At 33.0% G+C, this 15,187-nt stretch overlaps 1 protein-coding gene across 1 annotated transcript in view; it reads left to right on the forward strand.

Moving 5' to 3' along the window:
* FucT6 (alpha-(1,6)-fucosyltransferase) overlaps positions 1-6,140 on the forward strand; it is a 54,955-nt gene extending 48,815 nt beyond the window's left edge. Inside the window, exons 7-13 of the mRNA XM_068772820.1 lie at positions 69-168; positions 1,033-1,170; positions 2,624-2,777; positions 2,930-3,103; positions 3,581-3,742; positions 4,262-4,336; positions 5,715-6,140. Of these exons, the coding sequence (XP_068628921.1) occupies positions 69-168; positions 1,033-1,170; positions 2,624-2,777; positions 2,930-3,103; positions 3,581-3,742; positions 4,262-4,336; positions 5,715-5,822 (911 nt within the window). The 3' untranslated portion in view covers positions 5,823-6,140. The remainder of the gene's footprint in view (positions 1-68; positions 169-1,032; positions 1,171-2,623; positions 2,778-2,929; positions 3,104-3,580; positions 3,743-4,261; positions 4,337-5,714) is intronic.
* The last annotated feature ends 9,047 nt before the right edge of the window (positions 6,141-15,187 follow it).

Here is a 15,187-nt window from a genome sequence, read left to right on the forward strand (position 1 = left end):
TGGCGTTCAACGTGTTAAAGCTATGACATCTATAATCAATTACCCTGTACGTGTATTTCTTTTTGCAGTTAGATACGACGCGAAAGTCGTGTCCTTACCATTCATAGACTCGATATCACAAAAGCCCAAGTTCCTGCCGCTGGCGATACCGAAGGACCTGGCACATAGGTATGCATAGGTTTGTTTATTTTTAAATTATCTATTAGTATTATAAATAACGAAGACCGTTTAGACGATTTGTGGCCAGTAATTATAAATATGGCTTTCAATTGATACCGGATCTTGGATGCTACTTTATACTACTATATATGCGTTCGTTGCGGACATTTTCATCTTCATTTTCATTTTCATGTTTAAAAAATTCCTACATTTAAATCACTAATGTCTTCTATTATAAATACGGTTGTTGTACATACATATTGGGTGGACAGATGTCCACGTTTTAGCTGGAGGTCTCTACACTGCACTTGCTGGTACGTGGTTCAAGAACAGTAGCAAAACCGTAACTCTGTATGACTGTTTATTCATAGAGTTCACTTAATATACCCTAGATTGAATAAATACGTGTAACTTTTTTTTTACCATAGTCATTAGAGTCCGTGCCTTTGTTTTTACAATTTGTCACAATATCATGTTACTGTAGTCTCTTAAGCTATTTCCTAACTTAAATGTTAGACTACTTTAAATTAAAAAATTTTGATTTTTAATTTTGTTTTTAGTTTTTCCTTAATTTGTCTAATTGCGTCTAGTTTTTTTTCTCAACGCCTTAGCAATGAGTGAAATAGCTTTTAACCTTGAATCTCATGCGTGTAATCAAAATTTAAAGGCTTCAATAAAAAACACTTATTTCTGAAACCATTGTTTTTTGTGTAGGGTGTACTGTACATTGACAGCCAATGAAATATACATTCATCACATTAAAGCTTTTATACCTATAACCAATCACCTTGTAATAATTGTTTCAGATTTTTATTTTTAAAAAATTGTTTTATTTTTTCCTCTTGTAAGTTGTTTTTGTATCTACTTATTCAGAATAGTCCGGTTCAACGGCGATCCGGCTTCGTGGTGGATCGGCCAGATGCTGAAGTACATACTCCGGCCCATGGCCAACATGCAGAAGGCGATCAACGAGACCGTCGCCAAGATGAACTTCAAGACGCCTATTGTTGGGTGAGATTCTATTTCATTATCATGACAAATGATAGACTTTAAGGTCTGCACTCAACGACTACCCGCGACTTTGACTATGTCGTCCGTCCCCCCCGTGGGGAGTCTATCCATGCCGCGTCTATCAGTTCCAAGAGAGATGTCCCCGCCCACTGCCACTTAAGACGTGTTAGTTAGGGTTGTTAGTTAGGTCTATTTAAGTTCGTTACTCGTTCGTTCTCGACAATGGCATAATTTGCATGAATTTATTACATTACTATCTAAAATTTATTATTTTCATATTGCTATCCCTTTAAGATCAATTGTAGTGATTACTTGTACGTCATTAGAATGCTTGGAACAGATTCATTTGATAGGAACCAGAATTAACTTGAGCTCCCCTACGAGGGTCCCAAACATGCCCAAAACTGAGAAGAGCCCACAACAAACTCACTCTGGTTTCTTTTAGTGATCACTTCTCAAAATATTCCAGTTAAAATTTTAAAATTGAATAAAAAGAAACGATAGACACAAAACCATTAACGATTATCAAAAATATGAAAGTGTTATTATGTTTCATGTGTAAATAATTTAAAAAAATGTTTATCATATCGCACACTTAGCGTACATTAAACACTAATTAGCATGACACAGTTAAATGCTTAATTATAACACATTTTATCGAGCCATTGATATATAATTCATTAGAAAAAAAAACTAAATAGCGTTAAACTACATTCAATTTCCATCTGATTAAAAATTAGCTTTTTTTTTAAATCGAATAAGCTGTTAATTGCTAATTAAACGCAAGAGTTTATTGCAGAGCGATAACATTTATGTGACCGTTTTAAATTGTCGGTGCGTTTACAAATGCAATTATAGAAAGCCATAAAATCAGTGTGAGAGTGTTTATTACTACTTAACTATTGTATGGGTATTATTTTATTTACCAATTTTTTTAACTACCTTCTAATGTTAGGACTCCTAGTAAGACCGTACAGTACCCTTCGATAAATATTGCACATCGACCTTTGGAAAGAGACAATTGACTAATTTCGGCTTCGTAGAGCATTATCTCTGTCCCTCACTACCTACGTGACGTTTTGGTGGCACTATAAGAGATTGGTGGACTTCTAATCTCTTGCTTGCATTGCTAGAGACTCTCAAAGGAGGCCTTCTAGCTCTTGCGGGAGCTAGTACGAGAGATTTTCGCTTCCCAAATAAAAAGAAAATAAATATAAACATACTTCTACAGCGTTTATTTAAAACACAATAAAATAAAAACAATCGTAATGTCTTTAATCATCTAGGCACCTACAGGCGCTTTTAAAACTACCACCAACGGCTCGAAACGCTGATCTGTTAAGATCCTTTTTTCCCTGTGTTCTAACTAGATGGCGTTGATGTTTTTTTTTTGCAGAGGATAAACCACTAACTATACTTAAGACCAAACATCCAAATTACTATTACTTCGCAGTGTCCACATCAGGCGCACCGACAAGGTGGGCACGGAGGCCGCCTTCCACCACATTCACGAATACATGACTCACGTCAAGGACTACTACGATCAGCTGGAGCTCACCAGGCCCGTCGACACCAGGCGGGTGTACCTGGCCTCAGACGATGCTAATGTAAGTTCACATTTCTTTAACCAGCTATTACAATAAACCAGTTTAATATCGTACAAACGAAGTATGTTTAAGTAAGAGGAAAAGTATTTTAAAGTTAATTCACTCAAATGCCAGTGATTGATAAGTTTTTTTCTAATTTTTTATGTGTACAGGTCTTGGATGACGCCAGGAAGAAGTACCCCGAGTATGAATTCCTGGGCGACCCATCCATCGCCAAGACAGCGGCCACGCACCGTCGCTACACGCCGCTGTCGCTCACAGGACTGCTGGTCGACCTTCATATGTTGTCTACTTGCGACTACATCGTCTGTACATTCAGCAGCCAGGTAAGAAGAGAACTGAAAAGGTTCTGGCTATCTAGCCCTCATAGAAAAGTTGCACAGGAAAATTAGATTCAGCTATCGTGATGATTCTTTCAGCCCGTCAAGTAACAGCTTTCGAACTTTTGCTTTAAATGCACAGCCATTCCTGACCCTCTTAATATCTAAATATATAGCAGAAATGTGGCATGAAAGAATAGATTGAAAGAATATGTGAAGAACCAAAGGAGAGAATGGAAATTATAAATAACTATGTGAAAAAATAAATTGCCCGTAAAGTCTCTGTTCCACCAAAGATAGGGGTATGAGAGGCCCCCAATAGCGGGGGCCATAAAAAAATCTAAATATATACAGATTGCATAGCGAAGAAGTGAGTAAAGTTGGTACTATAGGAGGGACCTCGGAGCAGTGTTTTTTCATCTGTATTGACTGCGAACTGAAATTGAGATGTACTTATGTATATACCTATCTCTTTTGCACCAGGTGGGACGGGTGGCGTACGAGATAATGCAGACGAACCGCGTGGACGCGTCGGATAGCTTCTTCTCGCTGGACGACATATATTACTTCGGCGGTCAGAACGCGCACGACCGACGCGCTGTAATGCCGCACACGGCGATGGGCAAGGAAGATATTTCATTCCAGGTTTGTTATCTCATTCATTTTTACTATTCTTTTAACTATCAATTTTCATCCATACTGTTAAAACAGCCTATACCGAAATGTCAACTGCAAAAAATATCAGATTCATTTATAATTAAAGAAAATTGGAAAACATTATTCAACGGAGAAGGCATATTATTCAATATACGAATATATTTAAATGCCAAATTACTTGGAAATTAAAATATAGATAATAATAATAATAAAAAAACATATATTTTTATACTAATAAAAATCGTTTTAATATATTCAAATTACTACAAATTAAAATTAATTATTGTTCACTATCTGTCACTGTAGACTTGTACTGCCAGAAGTTACTGGCTTATAGCTATCCAATAAAAATAAATTAATATAACCTCTTTCCGAATGATATTCATACAGGTTGTCAGGAAATTGACGTAAAAGCTTATTTAGAGCTTTTAAATCCATTTTCAAGCTCCATGTTCAAGAAAATTTTAGTACTATTTTTGAATTATAATCTGACGTATATTTATACAGGTTGGAGACTTAATAGGCGTGGCCGGGAACCATTGGAACGGTTTCGGCCGAGGCACGAACAAAAGAACTAATTTGGTAAGAATTGTTAAGATAAATTGTTACATAAGTGGCTTACAATTGCATGTCTAATGTTCAGATAAATGTATTTTAAAATTCTTCTTAAAATTACACTATTATACAGGGTGGGCCAAGAATTCATTAATATCTAAATGTTACATCAAAAATTGTCCTGTTAGTTTTTCGGAAATTTAGTCGCAATAGATCGCTTCATGGGTCCTCTACGCGCTTATTGTGTGAAATATTACTGAGAGACGCTGATTTTATGTAAAAATCATAGTCCGAGTGTTCCTTTTAATAAAGAAATGGGCGAAGAAATCTATAAAAAAGAAAATCAGCGAAGAGATGTCGGTAATATCGCAGTCTCTCTGCCCACGAGTTTTTGAAAATTTTCGGACTTGTTTAAAAGACTATAAATACAATTGGTGGTCATTTAAATCAGCGCCCCGCAACCTTTTCTCATCTACGGATCACTAAAATCTTTTTTAGAATTTCGCTGAAAGCTATATTCAAGAGACGAGTGTGGCAACTGTCTCAAATACAAAATACAGTATCCGGCGATAAATATCGCACGACTGACAAAATGTCACATAGGTAGTGTGCGACAGAGATAACGCTCTACGAAGGCGAAATTAGCCGATTGTCTCTTTCTAAAGGTCATTGTGCAACATTTGTCGTTGGGTACTGTATGTATAATGTAAAATTGTAAAATCTTAATTTATTTATTTTTACGCGGCACACTTGTATCTGATCTACGGCACACCTGTGTGTCACGGCACACCGATTGCGGAACACTGATTTAGATTGTATACAACGAATTACCGTTCCTGTAAATAACCAAATTTTAAAATAAGTTTACTGTTTTTTAAATAAGACCTTTGAAAATGTTAACTAATGCATAGTTCATTCTGTTGATTAAACTTTCACTTACCTCCAAGATGTCTTGTCACTTTCCAGTATATCTAATATATAAAATTCTCGTGTCACGGTTTCGAACTTGAACTCCTCTGTAACGGCTTGACTGATTTTTACCAAATTTAATATGCTTATTCAGTAGGTCTGAGAATCGGCTACTATCTATTTTCTATACCCCTAAGTGATAAAAGTTGTTCACACTTAAAAAACTTTTTTTATTTTTTAACGAAATTTTTTGTTTTAATTTTTTTTATGATACAGCATACAAGAATACATACAACCATAAATTTTCACCCCTCTACGATCAACCCTTATTTTTTATTTGTAAATTAAAATATAATTTTTTTTTTGCAAATCAACGATTGCGGGATCAGCTAGTATACATATATATTTTACTAAATTATAAATAAGACTAAAAAAGAAATATGTTATATTGAAATATATGACTGTATTATTCGATAATATAATCTTATTTTTTCAGAATGGTCTCATCCCGTGGTACAAGACCGCGGACCATCTGGTCCTGTACCCGTTCCCCGAGTACAAACAAGTGCCGCTGTACAGTGACACGAGGCAGAAGGAGTTATAATGGACTTAACAGATCGTATGTTTTCGTACTAACCTGACCAACATTCGAAAATGGAACTTATGTGTAGACACTAAGAGTTCAAAAACGGCATTTTATTATATCTAATGACCTTAATATGATAATATCATCTAGGGGCAATAAACAAAATTGAACCGTATGTGAGGGCACTAAAGTTGAAATTTGTATTAAGTTTAGTCTTTGTTGTTAATGCTAAATTTTGTATGACTTTTAGAACGTTGACAGTAATTGAAACTTTGTGGTCGCTATATTTGTAATTTTATTCCTATAGAGTGGTAAAAGGTGGGAAAAAGGGTAAAAGGTTGGTCATGTTACCAAAAAAGTTAAAGTTATTCACAATGAAAATTTGTCTATGACTGTATATAATTTTTTCTTTTACATTAGAAACAAAAATAGTTGCCCTTCAAAAAGTTTCGATTTTATAAATTATCCACAAAACATGGATACCCTATTTATACATTTTAATGCCTTTCATGAGTTGTTGGACAAAATTCCTAATTTTTTCGTTACCTGTTAATTAAAGGCGTAGTACTTTTTGTAATTTTTATTGTACGGCATTTAAAATTAATATATCTATAAATATCGTGTGACAATTATCTATGATTACCCTTGATTAGTGTAAATGGATTCTGGCTAAGAAAATTATAGAGACAAATTCACTGAGTCAGTAATCGATAAACTAACAATCACGGTGCTGACACTATCGCTGTACCGCGCCTTAGGTATGCGCGAGACGGGGGGAGAGGTGACCAAATGCCCTTGAGTTTCACTATTCCGCCGTCACTATACCGCGGTACATTGGTAACAGTTCTCGGAGTTTACACAAGCAGATGTTATACTTTACAATTATTCACAAAAGCATACTCCATAATAAGCCAAATACAACTGTAGGTATATCCCAACATTTTGTCTTTGATGAGTAACATTTTGTCTAAAAATATATATCCATTTTTAGAATGCATGATTTCCAGCATTGGGATTATAACTGGCAAATATTTTAATAGATTAAACATACGACATATAGAGGCTCTCAGAATCCCAGAAAGGTAACAGAATTTTTTACTCTAACCTTTTATAATACATTTTTTACGTATAAATTTGTATAAACATTTTGTTCTCAAAATGCCAAAACAATTAAAATCTGCCAATAATTATTATACCGTATACATTTTAACTGCATTGTAGTATAAATGGTTTAGTGTTTTAAATTAATATTTCTGACCAAATGTTTTTAATTCGGGAAGTTTAAAAACTATGAATTCTGCAGCTTGACTCGAGTTTAAATTTATTCTGTTGAATATTCAATATGAGATATCATATGAAAGTTATTACTGTTAGGTTTAGGTCAATTGAATACGTAATAATATGAAATAATCTGAAGAGGAATGAGGAACTAATGGAACAAAACATGATAATTATATTATATTTTACTTTTAACAAAAGGTCAATAACTGACAATTAGTTTGTCTTTGTACAATTAAAAAATGTAATATTTCTTATGAATAGATGATTGTATAAATTACAATATTTTCAAGGAACTACTAGTTTGTTGTTTCTAGAAAAATACTTCATAACCAAATTTTCCTGCACTGCATATGGGACCTGATAAGTCTCTAATATTATTTTAATATGTCATCAAATAAAATTCAATTATACACAAGAAATTATTCATATCATTAATCATGGCTTCTGCTCCAAAGTGTGGCAGCATTTTATTCGTCTCGTAAAACAAAAATTGAGGGGTCTTTCAGATCTCCTAACGCAATGAACGTGCTAAGAATGTTTTTATTATTTTGTTATTTTGAATCGCTTAAAAATGGAAATATCATTTGTACCAGATTGTCTTGAAATATGTTTACATTTCAATTTGCCTACCAGAAATGTGTCTAATATGTATATTTTGTACCGATTTCGTCTAATAATATTTTTAAACGTGGAAATATGATTTGCCTTAAATTTTTTACTTCAGAGTTGCTGACTACAGCAATAAGTGTGTACCGCACAAGCCATTGCTAGCTTTTTTTTTACAATAGAGTGGAATTATCATATTTTGTTTTGTGACTTCTCATTTAAAGTGTATATTTAGCTTAATTTTGTTCTAGAAAATCTGTATAAAAATCCGTGAAGTGTAAGTGATCTGTTGTAGGTACATTTAACTTAAAATGATTTTTGTGCACAAATGAATAATAAAATGTATATCGAAATTACATAAAAATATGTCACAATTTTATGTTAATTACTAGATCTAAATTAATAATTTACTAAAACTTAATATTCATTCCATTTTACATTTCGATAAATAATCAATTTGACTTTCGATCTGACACCGCCATATTTATTAAGGCTGACATCCATTAGATTCCTTTTTCGAATATTTACTTTTGTCTATAGACAACCTATAGATAATATCACTAGTATTCCATCAACCGCCTTTAAATGTTTTGGAAAATTTTAAATGTTTTTTTTTTATTATTTTTCTTTACTAGATTTTTACTTGACTTCATTCCACTCATTTGCAAGTAAATGATGTAATTTCATGTGTTAATTCGTGTATATTACATTACTTATTTAGTTTAAGATAAATTATATTGATTGACAGATAGCAACCGCTCTTTGAATAACTATTAACTGGTTTTTTTTAATCGTTTGACAGCTATCTAACAAAATCCACATAAATTTCAAAATTGCTACAGATTATTTGTATATCTAAAAATTGAAAAAAGTTCAATATGAATATACCATAAATTACGCATTTGAAAGTGATTAATTATTTTTTAATTAAATTTAAATAAAACGCTCTAAAATAGCTATACGTAGCCGTCAACCTTAATATTATATATATTATCATGAATAGAACCTGTCTTTCCACTTGTACATTGCCTTTGCCTTTCTTAACATCTTTATCAGTCCTGTGCTTGGCAGAAGTCATCAGTCTATCTGGAACCTTAATAATTTATACTCCTTGATAAGCTAAGGAATCTATTTTTCTCAAAATAATTTAATCTAATAAATAACCGTTTGATTGATGAAATTTGCCATTGTAAGCACAGTATAGTACTGCGTGTTATATATTCTAGGGGTCGGAAAATCGTGTCCTATGAGCCATTTGTACATACAATGTTTAGACCACACGAAAATATTTTTTTAGAATGTCTATGTGTACTGTTCTATGTGAAATTTATGTGGAAGAATATATTCAGTGGTGGATATTGTACGGCTGTAATGACATATATCTAGCCACTCGTCGGTGGTGGACGCTGACTTAACGGAGTCTAGTGTCAGTCACCTATGACTGACGTGGCGCGTAAGGTATTTCTCAAGGTATATAAGCACACCTCACATACATTGTGTGAGGTGTGTTTATATACCTTTTTTATACTATGTCCCATCTAAGCCTTTCTAAAATTCTTACGCCCCTCTATGTAATGTACATAATTTTTTATTAAATCGAAGGAGTAAAACTCGTATTGAATCAATGTTCGAATGGTTCCCATTAACAATTAAATTTAATTCCTGTGGGGCGTAGGCCCCACTTTGGGAAACATCAGCTTAGACTATAGTTTGAGTCAATATTAATAAAAAAAATTATACTTGGCTCCTGAATGACAAGTTTATCGACCCCTGGACTTCACCATTGGAAGACCAATGTTCATTAGTGGGTTATAAATGATTGATTTTACTTTAAATATATGAAAGTTTAAAGTCAAGGACGTAACTCGTATGTTTATTTAAATAATTTAATTGTTTAGCTCTAACAGTTGTAAAGAATGTAAATGAATGAGTCATTGAGTACCTAGATTAGTCGTTCATTCAATCTCTTATGATCTGTCGCGAAGTTGTAATGTCACTGAATGATAATTTAAAGGATTTATTATAAAATGTATATTAAATTGAAAGTATGAATTATGGTATATACCGCTCTTATGTAAAATTTTAAAAGAAACCGACCTCTTTAATTTTCTAAAGTAATAAGCGATTTGTATATTTAATTTATTTACTTGAGATAAGAGTTGTACCGAACAAGAGAGAGGGCAGATGACTTTGTTAAGGTCGCCGCGTCGGTAGACGTTGAACTCAGGCCGCTTCCAACCGGCCATATTGTAAATCTGTGGGTAGGCGTATGTCCAACAGTGGGCAGTTGGCTGAAATGATGATGATACGACTTATATTTGTGTGATTTGCGTAAATTTTACGCTATTAGGAATTCTCATATTTAATTTTTATATCGTGAATATCGAATAGTGTAATCATACTATATTGCCTTGAGTCTGTCTATTTTATATTAGAAATATATAAAGCCTTGTATTCATGTAACCGTGTTTAACTTGTTTAAAAATTGTTATTGTTGCAAGTGTCTTATATTCTATGCATATACATTAAAACTTCGGATGTGTGAAAAATAAAAAATATAATATGCGTGTGTAAGTATATATATATATATGTAGATGTAGATAATGATATGTTTTAGATACACTGAGATTATACAGACGGATTTGGCCGAAAGACACATGACCGAAGAGACATTTTGGCGTTGTTTTAGATGGATGGTTATATTTATAATTAATGAATAGATGGCTGGTGCCGCAAGGTACAGATGGACGTTCGCACACAAGGTGAACCGACAATCTTGTCAAGGTAGTCGGGAGACGCTGGATGTAAGCTGTTCCAAGTGTTCCGATTGGAAATATATCGAGGAGTCCTATGTCCAATAGTGAACGTCTTGTAGAAGCTACATTACATCATCATCAGCGGCGTCTCCAAAAGTAGAATTCCTAGTAAATAGAATCCCATATTGGATTCTTCATAGATCTTGGAGGTAATAACAACACGAAGTTAGAAGTTAAAATGTGTATAATCTTGAAGCTTAGCCCTTATTTATACCGATTTAAAACTATGAAAATAATGTTTAACCAATAAAAACCGTCAGCCAATCACAAGTCGAAACGTATTGTAACGCTTTCTTTCGCTTTCTTTATATAAAGAATTATATTTCTGTGGAATTCCCCTTTTTCGATGCGCCGCTGATGATTTCATAATGTAGCTCTTACAGTCCCATAGCCGAAATGATGATAATAATTTACTATTACAAATTCTCAATAATTATTCAAATCAAATAATTATTGTGTGCATAAATGTCATTTCGGTCACGTGTTAGTCGACCAAATGTCGGCACACCAGCTATGTAATGTATAGATGCGATGTTTAATTTATATCAAAGGTAACAATTTGTGTAACTTAGAAATGAAAATTATATCTAAATGTTTTGTATTTAGCATAATTATTTTTTATGTAAATTTTTGTTGTCACACATGTTGAATTGTTTTCTTAGTGACTTATTCCATGTATATGAGGGCATACTACATATAAGGCTATTATTTTTAATACCTTTGCGAGCGTGGCAAATATTTTTAATTTTTACTAAATAATTATTCTATTTATTTATACGTTAGTTTGTATTTTATTTATATTCAAATAGAAAGCATGTCGAATTACGTAAACAACAATAATTTAAAAAAAATTAAATCAATTGCCGCAAATCATGAAATTATTTAATATGTACTATTGTAGTTCAGACCGAGTTATATCTGTTTAGAGGCCATAAAAGAGATTAATATTGTTTTAATCTTATTAAATAATTGTAATTTTTCTTGTAACTGTAAAACATTATTATACTTTATATATCTAACAGTTAGATCGCTATCTCAATCGCACTATTGTAATGTGAAAGGGACAGATGAGATTAGTGGGCGTCGACAATTTAGTAGCAATTTAAAGATGAGTTTACACGGCTATTTTATAAAAATTTGTGCAGCGTCTTATCATATATTAATGCCATACGAATCTCTTTATTGCAAGGTTTTCTGATGTCTACATACATACGTTATTTATTAAATAAAATCGTGAGCAAGAAAACGCATCTTTACCGTACAGAACAAATAAAATAGTATAGAAACATTCTTAGCTAGATTCCAATAACAATGTGAAAAGAATATTATTTGGTTTTGACTATATGACGAATACAGTACCGTAAGATATAAAAGTCTAGATTGAAAACTGAAATATATCATTCAACTTGAATTGTTAAGATCTAAACAAAAATATATTAACATTAATTTATTTACACGTTTGTATTATATGATTGCAGTAGGTGTTCGTTGTTGACCTGGAGTATTTAACATAAGCCCGTATATAGTTTCATCGATCAATTTTGTGAAGAAGCAAAATTGCTTTCTCACAGATTGCGGTCTTTAATTCCTAGAGAACTTTCAATATAAACCATAACGAATCATGACACTTGGTCAAAGAAAAAATAACCCTTGTATATCCAGAGAATTGATTATTACCATACCGCCATCATTTCAGTAAGAAGGCATTTATTTTCAATTATTTACGATTGATACAATTCTCTTTTAAAAAATAAACATTATTTTTTCATAAAATTTTATTACTTTATAGTTTTGAAATTGTTTGCTCAAAGCAAGAAAGTAAATGTATAAAATATATTAAATTTATAAACCTTACGATACAGATAACTAAATTGATTTTAGTAAAACATTGTTTATCTGTGGTATTAGTTGTCAAGTTTTATTGATGAATAAATAGGGCTTTAAGGCTCCTTGCTCACGGCGATTTTTTGTAGCAATTAAGTAGAGACGCCGTCGCAGATCACTTTAATATTGTTGCGAAACGATCGCTAGGTGTGTGCTATCCTCGCCTATGATTCAGTCGCGATGCAAACTTAATGAAAGGTACAAAAATATCTTCATGCATACATTGCTACAGCTGCAAGATGGACTCCGTTGAGGCATAATTATTAGTGCCTTTGGTGCTGCTTTTGCGTAAGCAGCTGAAGCGTGAGCAATGGAAGCAGCGTCATAAAGATTACTTGGTGAACATCATGCAACAACGTTTAAAATGTAATTTAAGAACTTCATTGATGCTCAGTTATACTAATGCTCGGTTTTACGGATACTCGGTTACAGTGATGCTCGGTTGCACTGATACTCGGTTACAGTGATGCTCAATAGCACTGATGCTCGGTTCTCCACTCAAGTACCACCTTCCTTCCGTTCTTTTCCCGTCGCTATGTACACTGATGCTCGGTTACACTGATCCTCGGTTACACTGATGCCCGGTTACTCTGATTCTCGGTTACACTGATCTTCGGATATACTGATGCTCAGTTACACTGATGCTCGTTACACTGATGCTCGGTTCTCTATTCACGCGCCACCCTCCCTTTTTTCTTATCCTGTGTAGTAACTCCTTGGAAATGCGACTAACACGCGTAAGTAGCCATGCCGTCGCGCGTTTACTTCCGCCTTGGGTGTGTGCCTAAATCGACTGATCTGAGCAAAATTGTTGCAAAACTATCAGTTTTAAAAGATTGTTGAGTTTAGAAATCTACGGAAATATGAATTAGGCTAAAAACTGTACATTTAAAACCTCAAGCGAAATGTTTGAAGGATACTTCAAGAATAATTTATTCCATAATAGGCTTCGACCAAATTACGCGCGTCATTAATGTCTTATGAGATTAAAATTAAATGAATTTGAAATAGATTTCTGGGATTTGGTTTTTATTGTACGATAATAATGTAATTGTGTACGATTTATTATTTTAAATTAAACTTCAATGTGAAATTAAAACTTATTCCGTTGACAATTCACTTTTTTGAATTTTTTTTGTACTTGAAATTTTAAAGACATTGCATTCTATTTTTTAACTTTTAGCGTCTGTTATCGGCTTAATAGATTATTTAAAAAAATGTTTTAGTATACTCAAGCCTTATGAACTTTGTGTGTAAAACTTCTATTTAATGTTTAGCGGCTTTGAAAAGATGTAATTATTGTCAATATATAACATGGACCTAAATAGTGTGTATATAAATTACATTGTATATAAAAGGGTGATGAATATAATTTAATAATAATTATACGAAATTAAATAGTAAGAAATTTGTGGCGTTTTTATTTATAAATAATCTCTATCCTTATAAATGCTAGGTGACAGTAAGAGATAGTAGCACAAACATCTTACTGTTCGACAGGAGCGTTATATGTGGAAATTAAAGAGTGGGTATTATTACTCCATCGTCCTGGTTTAGGCCCATAATAGCCTACTGTAAGGCATAATCCTTCCCTTAAAATATCTATGGGGGATATATCATAATCGCCACACTTGGCAGGCGGTTTAGCAATCGCACATTGGTATGGTGTACGCAGAAGACGATGCACATCCTCCATATAATTGATGCACAATATGTGAAATATATATAAGACTGTATCCCTGGAATCGAATCCGCAACCTACAATCGCAAGTCTCAGTCCACTACTACTGAGCTACCATTACTCATTATTATTGCTGTGATAATATACGAACTCTGTCTGTATTGAGAGCCTTTGTCGAGTTGCATGAATCTGTAATGAAAAAAAAAACTTGTTACAGTTGAACGTGACGTTTCGTTGGTCATAGTTTTGTTAGAAAAAATACCAGGTTAAGGTTAAGGCATTTGAATATGCTCTAGATCTTCGAGATCACATACAAGTTATTTTTTCGGACCGGGCTTAAACTGGTTCCCAAGAGGCAGTTGCAGATTTGAGGGTTTAAAGTGGTAAGGTGCAGAGAGTAATAGTCCAAAACTTCTTTTAAGGTAACTAAGCTAAGTTTTATGAAAGCCTTCGGTGGTACACGCCGCTAGATAGAACATTCAAGGGCGAGCCACCTATAGTTTGAGATGGCATGAACATATTATTTATTTAAATAACCAGCTATTCGGCCGGACTTTGCATTACCAGAAGTTATTGTCCTGTTGCTGTAGAAAAAAATATTTTACGTATCATATATCAAAATGATCACTTTATTTATTGATTAAAAGTGAAGTAAATTAATTTTATGATTGGCGAATACAGACATGTAGCTGTCAAATAACTATAAATTTGTGACACGTGACCTATCAAACGCGCGAAGTTCGGAGCGTACTATCAAGCGCGTAGTTTCAAGTCACAGTTTCTGAATTTAAAAAAAGAATAAATAAGATCTGTTAAACTATTCGCAGACTATGACGTGGCAAAAGGTAATAGGATATATATATATATATATATATATTTATATATATATTTATATATATATATATATATATATATATATATATATATATATATAGTAAAAATAGGTAGCAATAGGTAGGTGGCTGCCTTAAGGTTATGTAATATTTATTTTAACGACCAAATTAATATCTGTGAGTCTGTGATACATAAGGACCCCTATACTTCAGTATGTTTCATTGGTACATAAAATTTAATTATTAACTTAACATATTGGTTCATAGAAAAATGTCTCGAAA

The sequence above is a fragment of the Battus philenor genome, unplaced genomic scaffold (genome assembly GCF_028537555.1).
Source record: "Battus philenor isolate CCGP_79_NKW_IND1 unplaced genomic scaffold, ilBatPhil1.0.hap1 SCAF_11, whole genome shotgun sequence".
Taxonomy (NCBI): domain Eukaryota; kingdom Metazoa; phylum Arthropoda; class Insecta; order Lepidoptera; family Papilionidae; genus Battus; species Battus philenor.